This window comes from Bos mutus, chromosome 2, assembly GCF_027580195.1.
Source record: "Bos mutus isolate GX-2022 chromosome 2, NWIPB_WYAK_1.1, whole genome shotgun sequence".
Lineage (NCBI taxonomy): Eukaryota > Metazoa > Chordata > Mammalia > Artiodactyla > Bovidae > Bos > Bos mutus.
Window position 1 is genome coordinate 59,323,739 of NC_091618.1, and position 26,029 is coordinate 59,349,767.

The 26,029-nt window shown below is 40.6% G+C and overlaps 1 protein-coding gene across 1 annotated transcript in view; it reads right to left on the reverse strand.

Annotated features, from left to right (window-relative positions):
- The window catches only part of CNTNAP5 (contactin associated protein family member 5), a 1,036,258-nt gene that overhangs the window by 424,831 nt on the left and 585,398 nt on the right, over window positions 1–26,029 (reverse strand). Inside the window, exons 9-10 of the mRNA XM_070389061.1 lie at window positions 25,163–25,312; window positions 22,268–22,439 (exon numbers count right to left, since the gene is read on the reverse strand). Coding sequence (XP_070245162.1) covers window positions 22,268–22,439; window positions 25,163–25,312 — 322 coding nt within the window. The remainder of the gene's footprint in view (window positions 1–22,267; window positions 22,440–25,162; window positions 25,313–26,029) is intronic.

The window sequence follows — 26,029 nt, forward strand, 5'->3', positions numbered from 1 at the left end:
AATAAAAGGCAAAAAGCAGTGGTATTCTCTTTTGATACAAATGACATTGTTAAAGGCAATATAAAGACCGTGGACACACGTAGCTGGGCTGTGATGATGGGCATCACATCTACCCACCGGGTCTGAATTCCAAGGTCCAAATCTAATATTTGGAATTATCACAGGTGCAGCCCCACAATGCTGAACTAGAAAAAAAATCTATGTCCCAGAGTACTGGCTCAAGCAGAAAGTCTAGCTTTCTACTATGTAATATGGCAGTCACCAACCACATGTGACCAGGAGCTGACTGTGGTTCAGGTCAAGAACTCCTTATCGCCAAATTTAGACTTAAACTGAAGAAAGTAGGGAAAACCACTAGACCATTCAGGTATGATCTAAATTAAATCCCTTATGATTATACAGTGGAAGTGAGAAATAGATTTAAGAGACTAGATCTGATAGACAGAGTGCCTGATGAACTATGGATGGATGTTCATGACATTGTACAGGAGACAGGGATCAAGACCATCCCCAAGAAAAAGAAATGCAAAAAACCAAAATGGCTGTCTGAGGAGGCCTTACAAATAGCTATGAAAAGAAGAGAAGTGAAAAGCAAAGGAGAAAAGGAAAGATATAAGCATCTAAATGCAGAGTTCCAAAGTAGCAAGGAGAGATAAGAAAGCCTTCCTCAGTGATCAATGCAAAGAAATAGAGGAAAACAACAGAATGGGAAAGACTAGAGATCTCTTCAAGAAAATTAGAGATACCAAGGGACCATTTCATGCAAAGACGGGCTTGATAAAGGACAGAAATGATATGGACCTAACAGAAGCAGAAGATATTAAGAAGAGATGGCAAGAATACACAGAAGAACTGTACAAAAAAGATCTTCATGACCCAGATAATCATGATGGTGTGATCACTGACCTAGAGCCAGACATCCTGGAATGTGAAGTCAAGTGGGCCTTAGAAAGTATCACTGCAAACAAAGCTAGTGGAGGTGATGGAATTCCACTTGAGCTATTTCAAATCCTGAAAGATGATGCTGTGAAAGTGCTGCACTCAATATGCCAGCAAACTTGGAAAACTCAGCAGTGGCCACAGGACTGGAAAAGGTCAGTTTTCATTCCAATCCCAAGGAAAAGCAATGCCAAAGAATGCTCAAACTACTGCACAATTGTACTCATCTCACATGCAATAAAGTAATGCTCAAAATTCTCCAAGCCAGGCTTCAGCAATATGTGAACAGTGAACTTCCAGATGTTCAAGCTGGTTTTAGAAAAGGAAGAGGAACCAGAGATCAGATTACCAACATCTGCTGGATCATGGAAAAAGCAAGAGAGTTCCAGAAAAACATCTATTTCTGCTTTATTGACTATGCCAAAGCCTTTGACTGTGTGGATCACAACAAATTATGGAAAATTCTGAAAGAGATGGGAATACCAGACCACTTGACCTGCCTCTTGAGAAACCTATATGCAGGTCAGGAAGCAACAGTTAGAACTGGACATGGAACAACAGACTGGTTCCAAATAGCAAAAGGAGTACGTCAAGGCTGTATATTGTCACCCTGTTTATTTAACTTATATGCAGAGTACATCATGAGAAACGCTGGGCTGGAAGAAGCACACGCTGGAATCAAGATTGCTGGAAGAAATATCAATAACCTCAGATATGGCAGAAAGTGAAGAAGAACTAAAGAGCCTGTTGATGAAAGTGAAAGAGGAGAGTGAAAAAGTTGGCCTAGAGTTCAACATTCAGAAAACTAAGATCATGGCATTTGGTCCCATCACTTCATGGGAAATAGATGGGGAAACAGTGTCAGACTTTATTTTTGGGGGCTCCAAAATCACTGCAGATGGTGATTGCAGCCATGAAATTAAAAGACACTTACTTCTTGGAAAGTAAGTTATGACCAACCTAGATAGCATATTGAAAAGCAGAGACTTTACTTTGCCAACAAAGGTCCTTCTAGTCAAGGCTATATTTTTTCCAGTGGTCATGTATGGATGTGAGAGTTGGACTGTGAAGAAAACTGAGCATTGAAGAATTGATACTTTTGAATTGTGGTGTTGGAGAAGACTCTTGAGAGTCCCTTGGACTGCAAGGAGATCCAACCAGTCCATTCTAAAGGAGATCAGACCTGTGTGTTCTTTGGAAGGAATGATGTTAAAGCTGAAACTCCAGTACTTTGGACACCTCATGCGAAGAGTTGACTCATTGGAAAAGACCCTGATGCTGGGAGGGATTGGAGGCAGGAGGAGAAGGGGATAACAGAGGATGGCTGGGTGGCATCACCAACTCAATGGACATGAGTTTGAGTAAACTCTGGGAGTTGTTGATGGACAGGGAGGCCCAGCGTGCTGCAATTTGTGGGGTCGCAAAGAGTCAGACACGAATGAGCGACTGAAATGAACTGAACTGAACTACATGTGACTAACTAAATCTACATTGATTAAAACAAACAAAATATTCAGTTTCTCCATTCATAATATACTTATTTCAAGTTCTCAGTAACTGCTAGTGACAAATTGTTGGACACTATTAGAAAGATGAATTCCTGAGATTCTACCTCACACCAGTTGAATGGATGTGTCTTAGCAGTATTTTTTTGGAACTGTCACTTCATGCTTGCATACATGCTCAGTCGTGTCCAACTCTTTGCAATCCCATGACTACAGTCCACCATGCTCCTCTGTCTATGGAATTTTCCAGGCAAGAATACTAGAGTTGGTTGCCATTTCCAACTGCAGGGGATATTCTTAAACCAGGGATGGAATCCACATCTCTTGCATCTCCTGCATTGGCAGGTGGATGCCTTACTACTGGCGCTACTTGGGAGTCACACCAATCGAATGGTCATCATCAAAAAATCTACAAATAACAAATGCTGGGGAAGGTGTGAAGCAAAGGCAAACTTTCCACACTGTTGGTGGGCATGTAACTGGTGCAGGTAATTTACCTCCAACAGTATGAAGGTTCCTCAAAAACCTATAAGTACAGCTACCATATGATCCAGCAATCCCACTTCTGGGTATTTATCTGGTGACAACTCTAATTTGAAAAGATACTTGCACCCTTATTTTGATAGCAACACTATTCACAATAGCCAAGTCACAGAAGCTACCAAATGTTCATGCAAAGACCTACTGTATAGCACAGGGAACTGTATTCACTATCCTATGATAAACCATAATGGAAAAGAATATGAAAAGGGGGGCTTATATATGTATAACTGAATCACTTTGTTGCACAGTAGAAATTAACACAACATTATAAACCAACTATACTTCAATAAAACAATTTTTTTAACAAAGAGATCATTTCCTCATATCACAATGTTCTACTGGACAGTTAGTATTTGATTAGTTGAGGAAAACACTTATATTCCATCCCCATAGGCTATATTCATAGCTGAGAAGAAATATTTGAATCCACAATGATCTTTCCTCTGAGATCAGAAATGCAGGGTTGCAGGGTTGTACAAATGATGCCATTTATACCTCTTCTGTTTGAGGCTACCCTGGAGAAATGGGCTGCTTCTTTTTTGTAAGTGTCTGAGGTTAACAAGGTCTTAATTTATTTCTTCAGCTACAATAAGTTTACCTATTTGATTTTTCTTATTTATGATTCAGTATCTTCCCAACCTACTTTTACTTGACACATTCTTTCTTTAGATAGTAACATCAAGCCAGGCATAGTCCAGCCTGGCCTAGATTTTATGTATATCTTCAAGATAATCCCTTAAACTCCATTAGATGTTTAGTTTCACTTTCAAAGGGCAACATTATTTCTTTTACTTCCAGGCTGTTTGGGGCCCATTTACTTCCAACTAAAATACCTGCTGGCTATATAACCTTGGAAAACATTTAACATCCACAACAAACTTCAGTCCCCTCCTTTGTAAGAGTAGAAGAGTTTACTTTAAACATTTTCATATAGCTCTCCATAGATTTGAACAAGATAATTAGTAGCAGAAAAAACCTAGCAAGGCACCTGGCCTGTCACTAAATTCCACTAAACTTAGGTGACTCAGGGAGAATAAAATGTAGAAACAAGTAAAGAGAAAACCTCAGAGGAGAATAAAAAAATAATAAATCTTCTATATGCTTTTTTTTTTTTTTTTTAACAAAGAGGCTTTAGATGGCATTTGGCAAAAGTTGGAAGGTGCTCTCTATGTTAGGAGACACTAGAGAATTTGATATAACCAAATGAATAATAACAATGTTGTTTAAATCTCTTCCAGGCACTTTTGGAAAAAAAAGCAAAAATAGAGACAGTGACAGAATATGGATTGTACATGATTTCAATCCCACTCTCTGGGCTCACAGGAAACTTTTATTCTTCTTCATTAACTTCACTTTCAGATAAAGAGCTGACACATTTACAGACACACTGGCACCTTTCAGTAGCACTTGGTTTCATTCCATCCCTTCCACAGGTAAAAAATGCCAACTTCCCAGGCTTTTCCAACTCAGCCTCCAGCGAGCCTTTAGAGGGTACAGTCCCTAGAAGCTATTATGGGGAGACCTCCTTTCACAATTACTAAAAAAATCCTGTACATTTCTCTGTATCTGCCTTTCATTCCGAGTCACTTTCTCTTCCAGAGTTACCCCCTATTTTTCCCTTAAAACACAAGATTGTAATAAGGATAATGCACTGGTATGCTTGCTTCCACTGTAATATTTATAGACTACATTGCTTAAATACAGTGTGGTGGTTTGCTTGTCTAATTTTATGATGCCCTTGCTAAACAAAAATACTCTTTCTCGCTAGTGCTTACAGAAGGAGCATTTCACACCATGTGAACGACGACAGCTGGCACCAGCTGCTTTCATTAGGCACTCTTGCTCTTCAAACACAGTGATATTTGGCAGGAACCACATTGGGGAGTTTTCCAGATGAGAAAGAGGTGAAGGATTTTACCTCTCAAATCTTGGACAACGGTCTCTAGAGTTTGGGATGTGATACTAAACTACAAAGATACTAAAGATGATTAAGTTCACTCCTATCTTAAAGTAGTATTACATCCAGCACCAAGTGGCATGTTGAGTTTCATAAGCTCCACATGTGTTAATGAATGTAAGTTTTTGTGCCCTGTGAGGCCAAACAAATCGAAAAGCTTGAGACCAAATTGAAACAGAGGAGTTTGTAGCATAGAAAGGTTTACAAAAGGGCCAAGCAAGGAAACAAGAGACTTGTGTCCAAAAAAACAGAACTCCAGAGAGGGTTTCAGCAAAGCACTTTTAAAGTCCAGATGAGGGAGGGACAAGATTCTTTGTTGCAAACTTCTTGGTATCAAAATCCTTTGTTCTTGCAGTTGTCCTCCGAGGTCAGGTCTTGATGTTCCTGTAGGCTTCCAACAACACAAATGTTTCTGAAACATTTTATCTCTACATGAATGGACTCAAAAGGTCAGAGCCTTGAGAATGGACTATCTTGTGTATTTCAGTCTATGGCAACATTCTTTTACAAAAGGTGGCAGAGCCAGCATGATTCAGCATAAGCATCAGAGCACAAAGCTTAAGGTAAAAGGAACAGATCTAACATGGAGTCAGATTTGTTCTTGCCTATTACACATGCAGTTCATCAGTAGCTACCATGAACAAATGCTGCTAAAGTTGAAATAATTGCAAAGCAAGTGCCCTCAACTTGTTACAGAAAAGAAAAATCTGACTCTAATATTGGATCTACTCTGTGAGAGATTAAAAGCTGCAAAACAAAATAACCTTATTCTCATTAGAGGTTTACAGGAACATTGTGACACATCTAAGAACAAAGGATTCCAGCACCAAGAAGTTTGCAACAACCAGCTACAAACCCTTCCATTTTAGTTTAAAAGAAACCTAAATTCTAACTTGGAGAGATGGTTCTTTGGGGGCACTAGCCCGTTATCTTCTCAGTCTGCTGTCTTTCTGAGGAAAATCACTATTTCTTGCCCCCAAAACTGTCTCTCAATTTATTGGTCTGTTGTATGGCAAGCAGTACAAGCCTGGACTCAGTAACAGCGTCATTCCCCTCAGTGCCAGGAGATTCTCCATGTAAATTGCCATGCTTTCTTGTCTAGCTCTCTTGTTGAGTTTTTGTAAGGCAGAGACTTTATATACACACACACACACACACACACACACACACACACAGGAACATCACAGATGCTCAGTAAATACATATAGTTGAAAGGATGAATTAATATCATAGGAAATAAAGGTGAATAGGAAAGGAGAGGTGAGGTCATTGGAGACCTCAAAAGACAAGCCAGGGCATTTAGACCCTTGTATTTAGAGCCTCAGGTTCCATCATACACTGGAGGGCATGTGAAATACATGTCCAGAATCTGAATATCACAGTAGCTAGAGCTGTAATAAAACATATATGGTAGGAAATAGGAGAGCGGTCTGAGGCAAATTGCCACTGAGAGAATAGTTCTTAGCTATTTTATTTCCTTACCTAAAACATGGTTCATATTTAAGATAATTCCATCAAGAAAAGTTGTGTTATGAATTCACTGTGATGTAGGGAATGAAATAGTTGCAAACGGAAATGGTAATGCAGTCAGGAACTCATCTTTGGGGTCTCTCTGATGGGTCCCCATTCGACTGTACAGCCTGTGAATTTAAAGGAAATACATCATGGAATGACAGGCTTTCAGAGCTATGAGGACTTGACCTGCTCTTTATCAAGGCTTGGCTGTCCTCTACTTTTCAGATGTCTGGGACATTGAAGAACTAATATCATTGAAACAATAGTAATTTGTATTATTCACCTTCCCATTTGCTCAGGTCCCTGCAAACCACGTGTTCTCATTTTCCCCACAGTGTGCGGGATGTCTCACATCAACTCCACAGTCACAGCTTAATGTGAGTAAGCATGGTAATTGGAATGACCTTTAAAATGCATATTCCTCCTGTCACTTTCAGCATCTCGGGCTTTACAAAACTGCCTGCTGAAATATCATTCCCACCTTTATGCTGGTGTTTATTTTAGGTGGGCAGACATGGCCTTTCTTCTGTTGTGCTAAGTGTAGGTATAGCCCGTATGTTATTAGTGATGAATTACTAGAGGGTAAACCCTTTAACCATGGCAGTCAGGATGGCGGTGTATGGAGGGTGGGGGCTGTAAAGGGATGTTACTAATGGTAGACAGAAGAACTCTCAGTACATTCATGTTTAAAAAAAAAAAAAAAAAGGGTATTTGTTTTCACCTAAAATCCCAGTTAGAAGGCCCTTCCTACAAAAGATACCAGAATTTTGCACTTGTTATCTGCTTAGCCCTCTTTCGCCAAGCAAACAGTGATTTCAGCAGAGGACACACACAGGCAGGAAACTGAGATCAGAATCTCCAGCCAGAAATTTGTAGGCGGCAGTGCACGTGCAAACACTGAGTAATGCAGGATAGCTACACCTGCACAGCATTGAGGATAACACGCCTGGACCTCCCTTTTCCGGTGTACAGTCCTCACCCCTATAAAAACCACCTTTCCTCTCAGATTCTCTCCTAGTGCTCTGCGTATGTGCTTCCTGCCTCTCATATTTGGGAACATAAATGTCTATTTATATACACGTTTATTTGATCAAACAATCATGTAAATAAACATATGCTTCTGAATATGAGATTTTCCAAATAAGGAGATGAATGGATGAATGGCCCATAATAGTACAGGGCAGGCCCAGGGTCCAAGGACACAAGGAAGTAGGAAAAAACCAGCCACTCTCTGAATTGTTCACTCCTGAATCCACAAGACAAAAAACGTGCCTTGCACATAGTAGATGCTGAGAAAAGATTTGTATAATGAATGGTTGGGTCACAAAAGAAGATTAGTAGACCTTGGGCAGCCCCTCAGCAAGTGAGAAGGTCAAATACACCAGGACTCACTGGACACTGCCATACATGTGCACTGTGTGTGACCATCTGCATATGTACGCACACATAAAGGCTGGAGCTTGTAAGTTCGATTCTCATTTCAGAGTGTGAGGTTCTGTCATTGTAACACAAGTGTTTGGTCCAATCCATAAACCTTGCATTGTTTAAGAACCACATCTGAGATTTTATGTTTTTCTGAGCAGGGTTAGCTCCCTACCTAATTACGACAAAGAAAATTATGTTTTTCAGCATGTAGTTGGCAAGTATAAGGTGATGATAACACCTTGTCATAATAAAGTTAACGGTGTTCCTGATGCTTTCACAAGAGTTTACACACTAAAATCTGACACATTTAAGTTCTCTTGTGTAACTGTCTCCTTCAGGTTTGTTTTCTCCCTCTGCATTTTCCACATATTGAGATCTCTCTTCGTTTGGTCCACAGATCTCTCTTAACATATCCTAATGTTAAGAGAGACAAGCCCTGCCATTGACTTAGTAAATCACACTGAAGGAATTTTTAAGATGAGGCACAGGAATAAGATACAGAGGTGGAGAAGGGACATGTGGACACAGAAGGGGAAGGGGAGAGTGGGACAAATTGGGAGAGTAGGACTGAGTATATATACTCAGAGGGAAAGAGAGAGAGAGAGAGAGTGTGTGTGTATATATATACACACACACACACACACACACACACATATATATATATATATATATATACATGGACTTCCTGGTGGCTCAGATGGTAAAAGCGTCTGTCTACAATGCAGGAGACCCAGGTTTGATCCCTCGGTTGGGATGATCCCCTGGAGAAGGAAATGGCAACCTACTCCAGTACTATTACCTGGAAAATCCCATGGATGGAGGAGCCTAGTAGGCTACAGTCCATGAGGTCGCACAGAGTCGGACACGACTGAGCAACTTCACTTCATATACATACATATATACATATGTATGTACATATATATATATATGCTGCTAAGTCACTTCAGTCGTGTCCGACTCTGTGCGACCCCATAGACAGCAGCCCACCAGGCTTCTCCATCCCTAGGATTCTCCAGGCAAGAGTACTGGGGTGGGTTGCCATTTCCTTCTCCAATGCATGCATGCATGCTAAGTCGCTTCAGTCGTGTCTGATTCTGTGCAACCCCATGGTCAGCAGCCCACCAGGCTCCTCTGTCCACTGGACTCTCTAGGCAAGAATACTGGAGTGGGTTGCCATTTCCTTCTCCATATATATATATATACTACCAGGTGTAAAATAGATAACTAGTGGGAACTTTGTGTAGAGCACAGGGAGCTCAGCTCCATGCTCTGCGATGACCGAGAGGGGTGGGATAGGAGAGAGGGAGGGAGGCTCAGGAGGGAGGGGATATGTGTATACATACAGCTGATTCACTTCATTGCACAGCAGTAACTAACAACACTGTAAATCAATTACACTCCAAAAATAAAATTTTTAAAAAAGAAACAAAAGAAAATTATGAGTTTTGAAAGGAAAAAGATTTTACCACATATATTTAAAAATAAGATGAAGCAAAAGCTGGAGGGAATATTTTAAACCTATAACTTGAACAAAGTGCAAATATTAATCATTTATCTGAAAAATAAAATAGGTTATATAGGTAGGTAAATTATTCAGAAAGGTGTCATTCTTTTCTGCCTGTATATGGGTTATCTAAAAATCTGAGACATGTACAGCCCCATCCATTTCTGTCCATCTTACTTTTAACTTTAAGAACTTTCATCCTCCTAATCTCAGTCAGTCCTTGCCTAATTCCAAGAGGGAAGCAGTAATGGTATCACCTAGTTCTTATTTTACAACCTGTAGTGATAAAACAGATGCACTGTCCCCATCTGACAACTGAGGGAGCCGAAACAGGAGGAAGTTAAGTCCAACGTTAGGGTAAAATGTAAACATAAGGGGTTCACCACCTTGAGACCCTGAGTTTGCTTTCATTTGGAGGTAAATTATTAAATATACACTAAAGTCTGTTTCCTCACCTGCCAAGCTGGGAAGCCAATATTCACTTTGGGCGCTGTGAGAGTTGCATTGAATGGCATATTATCACACTGCCCATGTCCTGGAAGCAGGGAGCAGAGGGTCTAACTCAGCATTCAGAAGTCTATGTCCCTGGAAAACCTAGGAGGCTGGATTCCTGTCCTGTGAACTTCCTGTGATATATCTTAATACAAGATTAAAATAACATAGGGCTAATTTTAAATTTTGGTTTCACTGTAGAAATGGGTGAGGACATTTTATCAGAGGTCAGATTTGCTTTTTTTCCCAACTAAAATCATATTAAGCTCCTTTTCTCTTCCAAATGAATCTGTAAATGGTACTTACAGTACATCACCAATGAATTCTTTTAGACTAAATAAAAACAGTATTCAAGGCTACTGGTACTTCACCTCAGCATCCTAGCAAGTGGACATCCATGCAGAAGAGAAAAACCTGAATATGACATTGGCTGTGTAGAAGGACACTCTTTGGAGAATGGGAAAATGGATGGACAGCCCTTATCAGGGTTTTGGATGGAAGTTAAATAAGATCATGATTGGGACTTCCCTGGCTGTCCAGTGGTTAAGACTCTGTGCTTCCAATTCAGGTGGCACGGGTTCAGTCCCTGGTTGGGGAACCAAGATCCCACAAACTACATAGCATGGCCAAAACATTTAAATTGGTAAAAAATCATGATTGATAGAATGGATAAACAACATGGTCCTAGTATGTAGCACAGATAATTATATTCAATATCCTGTGCTAAGCCATCACAAAAGTATTTTAAAAAGAATATATATATAAAACCAGACATGAAATAATGGACTGGTTCAAAATTGGGAAAGGATTATGTCAAGGCTGTCACCTGATTATTTAATTTATACACAGAGTACATCATGCAAAATGCTGGACTGGATGAAGCCCAAGCTGGAATTCAGATTGTCGGGAGAAATATCAATAACCTCAGACATGCAGGTTGACATGCAGATGTCAGACATGCAGATGACACCACCTAATGGCAGAAAGCAAAGAGGAACTAAAGAGCCTTCTGAAGAGGGTGAAAGAAGAGAATGAAAAAGTTGGCTTAACACTCAACATTCAAATAATGAAGATCATGGCATTTGGTTCCATCATTTCATGGCAAATACATGGGGAAACAATGGAAATAGTAACAGACTTTGTTTTCTTGGGCTCCAAAATCATTGCTGACAGTAACTGAAGCCATGAAATTAAAAGACCTCTTGCTCCTTGGAAGAAAAGCTATGACAAACCTTGACAGCCTATTAAAAAAAGAGACATTACTTTGCCGACAAAGGTCCATATAGTCAAAGTGATGATTTTTCCAGTAATCATGTAGGGATGTTAGAGTTGGACTACAAAGAAGGCTAAGTGCTTAAGAATTGATACCTTTGAACTGTGGTGCTGGAGAAGACTCTTGAGAGTCCCTTGGATGGCAAGGAGATCAAACCAGTCAACCCTAAAGGATATCAACCCTGAATATTCATTGGAGGACTGATGCTGAAGCTAAAGTTCCAATACTTGGGCCACCTGATTCAAAGAGCCAATTCACTGGAAAAGACCCCAATGCTGGGAAAGATTGAGGACAAGAGGGGAAGGGAGGGAAAGTGACAGAAAATGATATTGTTGGATGGCATCACTGACACAATAGACATGAGTTTGAGCAAATTCCAGGAGATAGTGAAGGACAGGGAAGCCTGGGGTGCTGCAGTCCATGGGGTCGCAGGGTCAGACATGACTGAGTGACTGAACAACAACAACCATATGTATAACTGAATCACTTTGCTGTACAGCAGAAATTAACACAACACTGTAAGTCAACTATACTTCAGTAAAAATATTGATCATGATTGCATGAAAGGAGTAAATATGGAAGAATCTTTTCTTATTATTAATTTAGAAATGTTTTCTGCAGGCTTAAATATAAACAGTGCCTCACAGATGTAACTTAAGAACCTCAAACAAGCTTTTATTCACATTTCATTTTAGATCAGAATTTTTCCTTGCCTGCTGCGTTGTCTGAAACATCAGCCATTCTTGGACAGTTATTTCTTAGGAGGAATGATCCAAGCACCTATTTGTTCAGAGCAGCATATTCTTACCCGCATCTGAATGCAGACATCTCACCTCAGCCTCATTCCTAGAGCTCTCGGAATGAAACCCTCATCTTTGGAAGAGCTTGTCATTATTCACGCAGATCTTGCTCTGGCTTTGTTTTCAGCACAAACATTTCAGATGACCAGTTGGCAAGGGAAGAGACTCACCATCTTCAGATGGGACAGAATGAAGTGCTAACCTTGATTTGTCAGCATAATTATACATGAAGCAAAGGGACCCTGATGCCCTTCCCTACACACAGGGAGACCAGTGCTGTTTTCCATCAAGATAATGATCCCATTTTCTTATGCAAATGAGTGATGAGAGAGATGAGCTTGGCCACAGAACACAGATGCAGTTGTTCAAAGTCATTTATGCAAATCAAACCCAGGCATCAAGTCCTCCAAAGCCCCTATTTCCTGCTGACATTCAGCGGAGTCTAAGAGAGGTGAGGGGAGTTGCCCTTATTAAAGGTGTGGATGAATAAACCAGTACTTTCCCTGTCTAGTTCTAGATGGGGAGGATGTTCTTCCCAAATCAGCTCAAAATCTACCAACCCAAGACGGCCCTGACAAATTAGTCCTGAGGTGGCTCCTCTATTCCTTAATCAGCCCAAAGAAAGAGAGAAAGGTGATCTCTTGGTGGAAGCTTTCAGCTTCTGAGTCTCTTTCAGTGTGCTTGCTTCAAGGTTCTGACAAGGAACGGCATGGATGACAACCCCTCAGGCTTCAGTGCTGGCCCATCCGTTGTAGCTCATATCCCTTCTCCTCCTGGGTTAGTACAACATTTGTGACATGAATGCAAGAAGGAAACACATCATTTTCTACTTTGCAGTCCTGCTGAAGCATGTAGGATGCCTCCTAGCTAAAAAGTCAGAGGTAGTGCAGTGAAAGGACAGGTCTGATCTCTTCCACCAGACTCCTTGGTCTGTAGCCAGGCTCTGCCATAGACTTGCTGCGTGACCTTGGACACATTACTTAATGCCACTCTGCTTCAATCTCATTCTGTAAAATGGAGTTAACAGTCTTACCTACTTCATTGGTGGCAGTAAGGATCTGTGTATCTATCTACGTACCATCTGTTATCTATCTGTCTATCTATGATCTACCCCCCCCCTCATGCGCACACACACACACATTTATGAGGTCCGAGCACACAGGAAGCATTATTTAAGAATTAACTACTAATATGATCTGTTATTCAAATTTTAAACTGTGTGCTGCCAAGTTCCCTATGGCTTTGACTTTAAGTTCTTGTTTACACACTAATGTCAAAGCAGCCTTTCCCATCAAGGCAAACAAATGTATAGCACGCCACCCATTCAGAGGCCCAGACTTATGCTTTCCACCCTACCTGGAAGAGTCCTACTTTACCACCCTAAACCCAGTCCATGTTCCCAGTTCCTCTTGAAACCTCATTTCCTCTGTGATACTCCTGTGACCTCCTCTGGCTCCACAAGCCCGTCTTTTCTCTTTCCCTGGCCTCTAGGTAATAAACCCTCTATATGAATATGCATTGAAGGATTGGAGAAATCAAGATTCGAATCCTGGCTCCATCAAATACCAAAAATGTGACCTTGAGCAGATAACCGAATTTTCATAAGCACTGGAAGAGCTCTTATTTCTTAAATAATGCTAATGAATAAACCAGTGGCTCTTAAATCTGGGTGTGCATCAGAATCAGCCCGGGGATGGCAGCACTCAGGCTGCCCCCATGCTTTTGTTCCAGAAAGTATGGGATGGGTCCTCGGGATATGCAGTTAGGGCAATTTGCCAGGTGATTCTGGGGCTGTTGGTCTGGAATTACACTTTGAGAAGAACTTAGAGAATCTGGCAGAACTGTGGAGTGAATTAAATGAAATCATACTCAGAGAATGTTTGCTCAGTAACTGTTATGTAAAATATAACCTTTCCATGTCCCCCATGAAATAGACTACAAATGACAAATAAAAACAGCAGAAGTGCTCTTGTTTGGATTGAGGGCCCATCCCATGAGATAAGGGAGAACACACCATATTGTAACATTTCTCACTTTGGAGTTGGAAACTTAGATTGTGTGGGCTGTGCCCTTACAGTAGTTTTTCTGGCACCCAATGTACAAGCTTTCAATTGGAGAGAAAATGGAAAACATATGCATTACCCTGCTATGTAAGATTTTTATGTAGCCTACTGTTTTGAACAAACACACACACACTGGGTGGGTTTTAGCAGAAGTCTGTTTGTTAGAGGTCATCCCACTGAACATTTCCCTTTGTTCAGTGTTCACGACTCCCAACTCTGAACCAGGAAGGTAAGAATCTTGACCAAAGAATTGAGCATATGCTATGGGCTTCCCTTGTGGCTCAGCCAGTAAAGAATCTGCCTGCAATGCAAGAGACCTAGGTTTGATCCCTGGGATGGCAAGATCCCTGGAGAAGGGAAAGGCTACCCACTCTAGTATTCTGGCCTGGAGAATTCCATGGACTGTATAGTCCATGGGGTCACAAAGAGTTGGACATGACTGAGCAACCACCAAACTGTAGGAAGTTTCTTAAAAGAATGTGTGTTGGAAGAAAAGGAAATCATTATGGAATGAGAAGCTACATTTCCTAACTTATTTGGCTGTAGGAAACTTAAAGCAGTTTCCCACATGGGATTCACTTGCTGGAACAAGCAAATTGTTTATTATTTTTTAGCTTTATACTTTATATTGGACTATAGTTGATTAACAGTGCTGTGTTAGTTTCATGTGTACAGACAGGTGATTCAGTTATACATATACATGTATCTATTCTTTTTCAAATTCTTTTCCCATTGAGGTTGTTACCTAAGAATGAGCAGAGTCGATATAAGTGAATTTACCTATAAAACAGAAACAGACTGACAGACTTAGAGAATGAATTTATGATTACCAGGCTAGTGGGCTTCCTGGGTGGTGCTAGTGGTGAACCTGCCTGCCAGTGCAAGAGATGTAAGAGCTTTGGGTTCAATCCCTGGGTTGAGAAGATCCCCCGGAGGAGGGCATGGGAACCCACTCTAGTACTCTTGCCTGGAGAATCCCATGGACAGAGGAACCTGGTGGACTAGGGTGGCAAAGAGCTGGACACAAATGAGCACATACTCACTGACCAGACCAGAAGGGTTGGGGGAAGGGGGAAGGAATACATTGGGAGTTTGGGATCGACATGCACACACTGCTATCTTTAAAATGGATAACCAACAAGGAGCTACTGTATAGTACAGATTGTTTCATTTTAGAAAATGTTAAGAGCAAAACTGTCTCTACAGGAAATTACAGCAAAGGCCCCAGGAGCAGAGGTCCCTCTTTGGTACCTGTCTTTGCCACACTCCACAAAACAGTTATCTCCTTCTATGAAAAAATCTAAGCTGTGTGATCTCCAGGGAACATCTGCAATATCACCAATAAGGAAGGAACACAGGAAATGGGACCCATTTCCAGGAAACCTTTACCAGGCACCAGAAGACCCAGTGTGATCAGCAGTCTCTGCCCATTTTCTTTTTAGAGAGATTTCATCTATTTATTTTTAATTTATTAAATTAAAAATAAAATAAAATAATGTATAATTTTTTCTTTGGATGCATCAGGTCTTAGTTGTACATGGGATCCTCGCTGCATCATGCAGAATCTTTTGCTGTGGTGCACAGACTCTTTAGTCGCCCTGCAGCAAGAGGGATCTTAGTTCCCAGACCAGGCACCAAACCCAGGTCCTCTGCATTGCAAGGTGGATTTTTAACCACTGGGCCACCAGGGAAGTCCCTCGGTTGATCTTTACTAAGGTTTTTGGCAATATTTTTAATGGGTGAGGTCACTCTTATTTTTATGGTGCCACACCCTCCCTGACCCCCACAAAAGCTGAGCCTAATCTAGAAGGAAAAACCAAGCTCTGATTTTCAGAGGGACCAGCAAATAAAATAACTGTCCTCAAAATAACAAAAAGACAAGTAATGTTCGTTGGCAGCTGGAGCTGCCCAAACTCTGGCATCTCCTCTCTGTGCTTGGGTTCTCAAACCCAACCTTCCTTCCTCCAAAAACAGCCCTTCACACAAACACCTCTGAAGATCTGACTGTTTTCGTTTGTATTCACAAAGGTATTGCTTGTAGTGGGAAGCAGAGGAGAGGCTGAGTGCCAAAGGGAAGTCTGGAGGAAGATGGAATTCAGTTGCCACCAAAAGTGTCCCTTGGACTCATTTCAATGACCTTTGAAGAGGAAGACTGAGATAGAGCTTCTGGAACTTTCTAGAGGCCCTTTAAGACTCTGATCAGGAAGGCAGCTCCTTGAGAGCCCAGTAGGAGCAACACCTAGATACTTGCTCCATTATTATAGGCAATCCTTGCAATCACACTGCCTCTAGGATCGGAGGGTTTAGGCAGTGCTTCTCAAAGTCTGGTCCCAGTAGCACCCTGGAGTTTGTTAGAAATGCAAATTCTCTGGCCCACAGTAAAAATCAGAAATTCTAGGGGTGGAGCTCAGCAATTTAGGTTCTAACTACCCTTCCTAGTGATTCTGATGCAGTCTGGGATCTGCCAGTAAAATTTAAGGAGGGGTTCATTCCCAGGTTCATGTAAATTCAGAGTCTGCAGGCATGAACAGGCATGAACCTGGAAATAAGAATCACCTCCAATTGTGTGCCCTGGACACATCACATGCTCACCTTACCCTACCCAGGCCCAGTGATTCTCCTAAAGAATCTCTGGGTGATCTCTTCAGGAAAATCCAGAGATCACTGGACCTGGGCACCAAAATTAATGGATATCTTCCTAATAGGGAATGGTTGGTGCCTCAGAGGTGTAGCTCAAAGAGAACTGAAGCCCAAGGAAAATCACTGAGCATTGATCTGAGGGTACATATGAGGTCTCTCTGGGCTTCCCTGTTGGCTCAGATGGTTGGGAATCTGCCTGCAATGCAGGAGACCTGGGTTCAATCCCTGGGTTGGGAAGATCCCCTGGGGGAGGGTATGGCAACCCACTCCAGTATTCTTACCTGGAGAATCCCCAGAGGATCCTGGCAGGCTACAGTACATGGAATCACAAAGATTTGTACATGACTGAGTGACTTAAACACAGCACAGCACATGAGGTCTATCTATGGGCATCCAGCGCAGAAACTACTGGAGATACCTTGGCCATAGTGGGGAAATATCAGAGGGAGACCTGAGCTTCTCCTCCCCGTGTAAATGGGAGAGTTAGCAAACCATAGGCTCTAGGAATTCACATGGCAAAATCACTGAGCATCTACTGTCTACTGGACACACAACTGAGTGCCTGACTTCTTGTGCTCTCTCATTTAACTCTCAAGACAAAGGTTCTATTATCCTAGCTTTGCAAAAGAAGAGACAGACAAAAAAGCTTAAATCCTATGCATCCTATTTCAAGCTGACAAGTAACAGACAGGGAATTAAACATGCTCTCGTGCCTCTCAAATCCACTGCCACCTGCACTGGAATTGATGACTTTCTCCAGGTGTGACTTCCACTTCCCCACTGATTCATCAGCATCCCTGTTTGCTCCTCTAAGTTTGGCTTCACACTTTGGATCCTTTTTCATCTTGGGATGAAGTCTTAGACAGCATTTGGTGATTAGTTTCTTCGGCCCTGGACGTTGAACCCTGCAGGACCGGATATGGCTCCCGGAATTAACTGCTTGGATTCTTCCACATAAGTCCTAGGAAGAAGCATTCCTTGACCTGGGCCAGCAAAAGTGGGACATCCTTACATCACTAAATCCTTGCCTGAATAGAGTTCCCTAATATTCTGCAATAACCTAAATGGGAAAATAATCTGGAAAAGAATAGATACATGCATATGTATAGCTGAATCACTTTGCTGTACACCTGAAACTAACACAGCAATATAAATCAACTATATTCTAATATAAAATAAAATTTATAAATAAGGTACAAAGATATAATGTACTACATGGGGAATATAGCCAGTATTTTATAATAATTATAAATGGAATGTAACCTTAATATTGTGATTACTATGTTGTACACTTGCAACATATATAATAAAAAGAAAAACTGTAGATTAAAAAAAAAGACCTTGCCTGACATTGCATACCAGTTTGAATGCCTCCCTTTTAAAAGGAAGCTCATTGGGCACCTAAGGTTTACAAGAGATTTAATATATGGCACATCCCTGAACAACTTTTGTATGAATATGAGGTTACCTATTTAGATCCACAGGCACAAAGTGACTTCCATTTCCAGTTCAGATCCTTTTGGGTAGATAGTACAAGGGATAGAACCCTGGCAGTGTCTAACTCTGGATTGAAATTTCAGTCCTACGACCATGAAAAAGTGGACATAATCTCCAGATCTTAGTTTACTCCCTTGAAAAAATGGGATATTAGTGTTCTCATGCCCTCCTGCCTTCTATAGCTCTTACTACATCCTATTCTACTAAAGTATATATTGATACAATAAGAATGCCTCTTATTATTATTAAGATGGCCACTCACTTAAAAGTGTCTGTCACTCACTCAGTGTCTGTCTATGAGGTCAAATAACCAAAGGCATGATTCCGCTGTAAGCATACTTTGCTTGATGATGGTTTATAATACCAAGTTTGGCCTACTTTAAGCCCAAGAGCGTGCAGGAGGTAAGTTTAGCCCATGAAGAACCATGTTTTGGGGTGTGGAGAACATGAGACTGGAGATTTAGCCTGCAAAGGACAGATGGTGGCTGAGCATCGTATTCTAGAGGTATAAAGAGTACTGAAGGTGGTTGGGGTCTGTCAAGTCCCAACTGTGATTTCTTCAAGGGTTCTCTCAACTTGATCTTGGACTGTCAGACACTGGGCAGTCCTCCAAAGAGCCTCCTAAAGCCAGCATGTTCCTTGCTGCCAGGGCTGCTGTGGGCCAGTCCAGTTCCTCCACCTCCTTTCTTCCTCAAGGCCAGAAGCTTCAGCAAAGTGCCCATTATGGAGATGCAAATTATTGGTTTAAATCCTTCAGTCCTTGAGAAGGAACTCTCCCAGCTTTTACTCAAAACTTCAGCCATAAAAAAGAATGAAATAATGCCATTTGCAGCAACATGGATGGACCTAGAGACTATCACACTAAATAAAGTAAATCAGAGAGAAAGAAAAAGATCATATGACATCACTGTTATGTGGAATCTAAAATATGATACAAATGAACTTATTTACAAAGCAGAAACAGACTTCGTTGCTTTTCAGTGGCTAAGTTATATCTGACTCTTCGGGACCCCATGGACTTAGCACACCAGGTTCCTCTGTACTCCATTATCTCCCAGAGTTTGCTCAAATTCTTACATATAGAGAAAACAAACTTACGGTTACCAAAGAAGGAAGAGGGGGGAGGAGAGATAAATTTGGAGTTTGGGACTAACACATACATACTTCTATATATAAAACAGGTAACCAACAATGACCTACTATAAACTCTGTACTGTGTACTATACTATACTCAATATTCTGTGAGAACCTATAATGGAAAAGGTTCTGAAAAAGAATCAGCTATGCATATGTATAACTGAATCACTTTTCTGTAACTAACACAATGTTGTAAATCAACCATATTCCAATATAAAATTAAATATTTTTATGAAAATAAAATACAACTGTACTCAAAGTATGACATTGGAATGTGTGCTTATTTGCTCATTGTTCAACTCTTTGTGACTCTTTTGGACTGTAGCCCACCAAGCTCCTCTGAATATGGCATTGTTCAGATAAGAGTACTGGAGTGGGTTGCCATTTCCTTCTCCATGATATTTGAATATATTTTCATCAAAAGCATATATTAAAGGTAAGAAATTTAAAAATCAAAATTATTTGTTGTGTTTTCACAAAATTTTCTTCTGAAGTGTTAAAGCTCACTGTCACAAATAAAAGATAAAATAGGAATCATAGTTAATGAAAACTAACATTTTTAATCAAAAAGATTTAAAGTATCTAATGTTTTAAAGTACTCATTGAATTTCATTAAACCTCACTAAATTTTTCTGAAAAAAGCCACACACAGCCAGACTGTTCTCTACCCCCACGTGTCCCCACAAACCCCACCCCCACCCCAAGTGGCAAGCTCCTTGAAGGCACAACTTCCTTCGCACTTGTCCTTAAATCAGGTTCACATCGACTAGCATGTTAAAAATAAAATGCAAAACTCAGAAACCACCTGTTTTTCTAACCCCAACCCCCTCTCCAACCAAATGTTAAATAGAAGTTCAAGAAATAATTAATTAAGCAAAGCCTTTTACCAGTTTCCCTTCTGTTAGAGAGACTGTCTGGTAAATCAAGAAAAATGTCCCACTTACCCACTAAACTAAACACAATCCCTTATTATACAATTAACCAAAACACTATTGTATGTAATACAATTATACAGTCTACAATTACACAAAAGTAATGATGCAAAGTAGATGGCAATGGCATCCCATGTAATCAAAAATAATGAAAGCACCCTCAGTTAGAAATTAACTAATCATAAGAGATCCCTATTGATAAATTTTCCATCAATCTACACTTTGCAAAAGGCTGTCCTGTCTGATGAAGTGGGATACCCCCCAATCCCTTATCATTAATAACGACTATAGGAATGACAACCATTCTGCAAGATATCTTTTATTCTGAGATCTCTAAACTGGCATATTCTAATGAAGCATGCATTTTATTACCCACTTTTCCAGCTGGCCAAATAGGAAAAAAATGAAGCAGAAGAGCCTGGAAGTCTGTGTGATTTGTTGACAATCCCATGTGGAGTGGTATTAACAGAGAAACATGCATATAAAGTTCCACCGAATTCTATCAGTCATTCCGAGCATGAGAGGAGATTATGGTCTGCAGAGCTGATTTCTGTGATGCTCAGTACAGGCACCTACTATTTCTCATCATTGTTCCCCCAGACTGGAGCAGTGACCTCTCTGTCTCTTGGCTGGTTCTTTTCCAATGCATCCTTCTCACTTTTCCTGAATACTCTTTTTACCAAACAAATCTGACTGCCTTCCTTCTTGAGTCTTCCTAGGGCATCAGGCTAAATGCCATACACATGCAAAGCTCTTTATAATTGACGCACATCCCCAGCCATATTCACATCATATGCTCTATCACCATGACCTATATTTTGTGGAATCTAAGAACATTTACTGTAAGACATGACATTATTTTACAGGCTCCTAAGAAAAATAAACAGCCAATTAAACTACTATAAACCTTCAAAGGTAAGATGCATCACCATATTAGAGGTTTTTAAGTGAAAACTAAGCGTCTTGGGTAGACGAAAGGCTTGCAAACCATGATCCTCCTATTCTTATGGCATTTTGCATGCCACATCCTTCCAACTTATGAGTTACCATCACCCCCGCCCCTTAGCCAAGCCTGCCCATCTTGTAAGACTCAGCTCAACATCACTTCCTGAAAGCTGTCCTGACCTCCTCTGCCACTGTCATAGATCTCACAAATAAAGGTATACTTCTTGGATATTGATAGCATTTTATGGTGATGTCTAATTAATTCCCTGAAACATAAGCAGAGACTCTATACCAGCAACACAGAGGCAAACACTTAACACGTATTGCTAACTCATTCAGCAAAGGGCATCTTGACCTGGGTGAGTAGCACGGGCAGAAGGAAGGAGATAAAGTGCTAGAGAGAACACATGGGCCCCATGATTAACTTTGCTGAAAATTCAGAACCCCTCCTCTTTCATTTCCTGCAACGAGTCTCTGAATCTCTTATTCAAAATCTCAATTTCAGAAACATCAAATAAAAGAGGAGCTAGAGCCCAGGAGAAATGAAGAGGGAAAGGGAAGTGTTGCTAAAGGTGTTAAGTTGTGAAATAGAAGTGCTGCTCTCTGTCCAGGGTCTGATCTCCTCCGGTAAAAGAAGCAGTGGGTGAGGGGTGGTAACAGCAAAGATCAGGCTTCCAGGGAGTCACCGAACTACTGGACACTGTCAAAACCTCTGTTACAGGTATCCCAGAGGGCTTGATTTCATCTGTCTGTGTGAAGGGACACACACTGCTATTCCTAACTGCAATCCCTCCCTCCTTTTCACTTCCCTCTTAACTTCAAAGTAATCAAATGTTGTTTATGCATAAAATTTTAATCCTTTCACAAATTTGTATTTTGATTTAATTTGCATATCCCATTTACTGCAAGTGAAAATCAACTTATTTAAAACATTTTTCCCTGGGCCTGAAATCCTTTTAGAAATATATTCCATTAGGCGACTCAATTATATCTAATGTGGCTGATGTCAGTGGATTTGAATTTTGGTGAAAAAAACTCATATTTAGAACAGTGAGAATGGGAATGGGGTGGGAGAACAGAGGAGAAGAGACAATAATTACCTGTCTTTGATGCTACACAGATCAATGTGTAAATCACTAAAATTCCCCAGGGAACCTTGCTGAACTGAAATGAGGTCCTTGGGCTGGTTATCAATAAAGATGAGCCTCATGCAGCCTTGGAAAGCCTTAATAGGATTTAAACATTGGGAATCGGTGAGATTGTCAGGGCACCCTGTGGGACAGAGAAAAAAAAAATAAGAAGAATACTGAAATGATCAGTCATTACTTTAGTGACCTATTGACAGAAGACCTTAAGGTCTAATTATTTCAATATTTTTTCATTCACAGCAGTGCACACATTTTTTGTTGTAAATCATACCATTCTCAGAGACGGGACAAAACTGGTACAAAATGGGGCATATTTAATCACTGTATAGAACAGAAAACAAAATATGTTACAGGGGATACTGATGCCATTGCATTTATCTCATTCTTATTTCTTTTTTCCCTATTTGTAAGCCATTTGCTATTGTTTTGTGTGGTATACTTCACTCAGCCCAAGAAAGCAACATATCATAACTACTTGGGAATTTCAGTTCTGTCTTAAAAACACACTTTTAAATGAACAATTCAATTCTGAATTACACATTCAAAGAAAATTACGCTTTGGGTAAGAACGGTAGCAGAGTAATTGTCTGGTTAATTGTCAGCATTATCAGGCTTAGTTCCTGAGAAAAGTATATACAGGAACATAACTGGAATTTTGAAGTGATATGCAAAGCAAACCCAAATGCTAAAGGAACTAAGAGTTTAAATGCACAGTTATAGGGCTGTAATCACATATATGAAAGTTTAACACCATAACCTTTTTAAAGGGTGTTGTTTTAAAAAATACGCATCACACTAATTGAGCATAGCTTGCAACCAGAGAATAACTACTTCTCATTGCCAGGTATAGAGTCACAGACGTGCATGGGTGCCTGTGCTCTTTATAAACTCCATTCCAATGGTTTTAATAGGTTCAGAGCATATGGGAATGCAAGCTTGAAAACATGGCAATAACCCATAAATAATTGGGAATTATTTCAGCCATCTCTAATAGACAGTCACTGCTGGGCTGAAGCCCAGCAGCTGGTTAACAGCTCACAGGCACACTATAAAATGAAGAGAGACGCTACAACTTCTAATTGAAGCTGTAGAGAGAATTTATGTAAGTTGACGATTATTACTCAAACTCATTTTTCACTTGCCTTAAGTTTACAGTCTACGTGTGGGGCGTTTGTTTAAACACTGTTCAGATCTCAGATAAATCTTCCCTCCTCAGCCTGGAGTCTCACAAGACCCGCGTCTAAAAACACTTCTACTGGGGGAAGGGAGCTATTTTGCCTTTGAGGCATTTTGGATACTTAAGTCACGTAATTAATTCAATGTTATTTCCCCCAGAAATAAATATAAGATTGCTTTATTCTGTATCAATGAAACATTGCATATGATGCGAAATTATACATTCTGTGAGACTTATCTTTGGGGCCCCCAAGACCCTTTTTTTGCCGTCTTTAGAGTACGTCCTTCTGCTGTCACTAGTAGGGCATGGAGAACTCAGATTTAGGGTTAAATCCTGCTTCTACTACTCACACAAATTATTTCATCTCTGTAAACACCAGTGTTACTATCTGTAAAATGGAGCTCAAATTATCTACCTCACAAAGTTAGTGCCTGAATTAAATGATGTAAGGCACATAAAACAATTACAGAGGATGAAAATGTTCCCTTTCTAAAGGAATTTGTTATCTGGGCATAATATGGAGATTTGGAGTGAAGGACAGAGGCTCTGGGTCCTAAAATCAAACCACAAAGGAATCACTCCAGTCAGCTTCCCTCCTAGGACACCCTGATGTGTACACTGCCTCTTTGCCAAGTCCCTTTTATATTTCAAAGATAACCCCATGTCAAAGGTATGAGAGAAGCGATTTACAAATTCTATTTCAAAGACTGTACTTTTTACAGGATACTTCTCTTTAGACCAGGCCCAGCAGATGCCCATATTTACAAAAGGTGAAACCAGTCTGCCCATTCTAATGTAGAAAGCACGATGTTGCAGGTTTAACCTTGACTCACTGAACTCTCCCAGCAATTCTGCTTTGTTTCCCCACATTCTGGATAAGGAAGTTCAGGGACCATGAGTGTGTTACTCAAGGTCAGACAGCTGCTGAGATTAATTACTCGTTAAAGACTGTTTCTATAATACCAACAATTGACAAAGTAGGCATGGATAGTTTTAATGAAAAAAAATACCCTTAAAATTAAATAAAAATGCACATATGCTATAAAAATAAAGCCTAATTATATATTTCTCCTCCTTACCAGATTGCCCTTGCCTTTTCATATTTGGCAAATTTCCTAGCATTGGAGGGGGCTGCTCTTTGTGGAGCTATAAATTCATGGCCCTTCTAGGTCTTCCTTCTAGCTCCCCTCCATGAGCATGGCCTCCAGGGATGTGAGGAAGGGATGGGTAGGGCATTAAGAAAGCAAATCAGCTGAGAAGTGATGGAGAAAGCTGAGGATGCTGGTTGTGCATTCCCATCTGGATTTTTTTCTCTTTCAGGTACTGCTGACTCTCGGTAGACTTTCTCTGAGTTTTCAACTGAGTTTCTACTCTGGAATATGATCACAGAGTTTGGCATGGCTACAAAAAATCTCCTTTGGATGTGTTACATAACACGAGCTCTTATAGCTAGATTTTTTTTTTTCCCTCAGCACTGACCTAGATAATTTGTACAGCTGTGAAAAGTTTGCTTCTCATTATTTTGAGCTTGAGGATAGGGATGTGGTGTGTGTGTGTGTGCGCATTGGGAGAATGGTCAATTTGACACAGAAAGAATCATTGTAGTGAAATAAGTGCCCACTGCATTCTCCCTCCCTCCTTTTTTCAACCGCAAAAGCTGGGGAATTTACCTCCAAAATAGTAGCGATTTCCAGAATAAATCTGCATCCTGCTGGTGTCCTGAGCCGGGGATGCTGCATCGTTATCCAGCGTGAGAGTGATGCGGTTCCTTCTGGCATTGATGCTAACTGAATGCCACAAGCCGTCATTCAAGTCCCTTCCTGTAAAAAACACAGGGAGGACAAGCGTAGTGATGATTGACTCGGGCAGGTTTGCAAAGAGTAAGGGAAGTTCTCCTGCCTGCTATGGTCCACGTACATACTTAGAGTGGACGCTCTCTTCATTTTGCAGCTTCCCGGGAGTCATCTTTTTCTTTTTACCACTTAATTCTATTGTTTGTTTTTTTAAATGGGAGCTGAACCATAGAATATACCTTCACACTAGGTCTCAGAGCCTAAGAAGAGGATTATCAGATACCTTACAAGTAGTCTCAGTATTTAGCCTGCATGCTTGCAGTAAAATAGATAGTACAGTTAACAAGTTTCTGCCCAAGAGCTTTCTTTTAATCAATACAATGGCAATAAGGCCTTAAAAACCTATAAGTTGTTTTCCACACAGGCCTTCAGTTGCCTAGATCTCAGCTGGTTCTGCTGGTAAGTTGGGGAAAGAGTAACCTCTGACTCAGACAATAAGTTGGGGAGATGGAATGCCAAAGACTGTGAGGGTGCCACTCATTGTAACAGCTGCTGTGCTGTGAAGTTGCCATTAGGGAAAGGGCAACAGTACAGAAAAGGCCTTCCATCTCAAGCACCAAGGGACACTGAGAAGAAATGACAATTTGGGAGGAGCTTCGAGCAAATAGTCACAATGTACTAAGCTATAAAATAAACTCATCTATGCCTAAAATAAAGAATGTTGCTTAACCACTTCTAATGTTT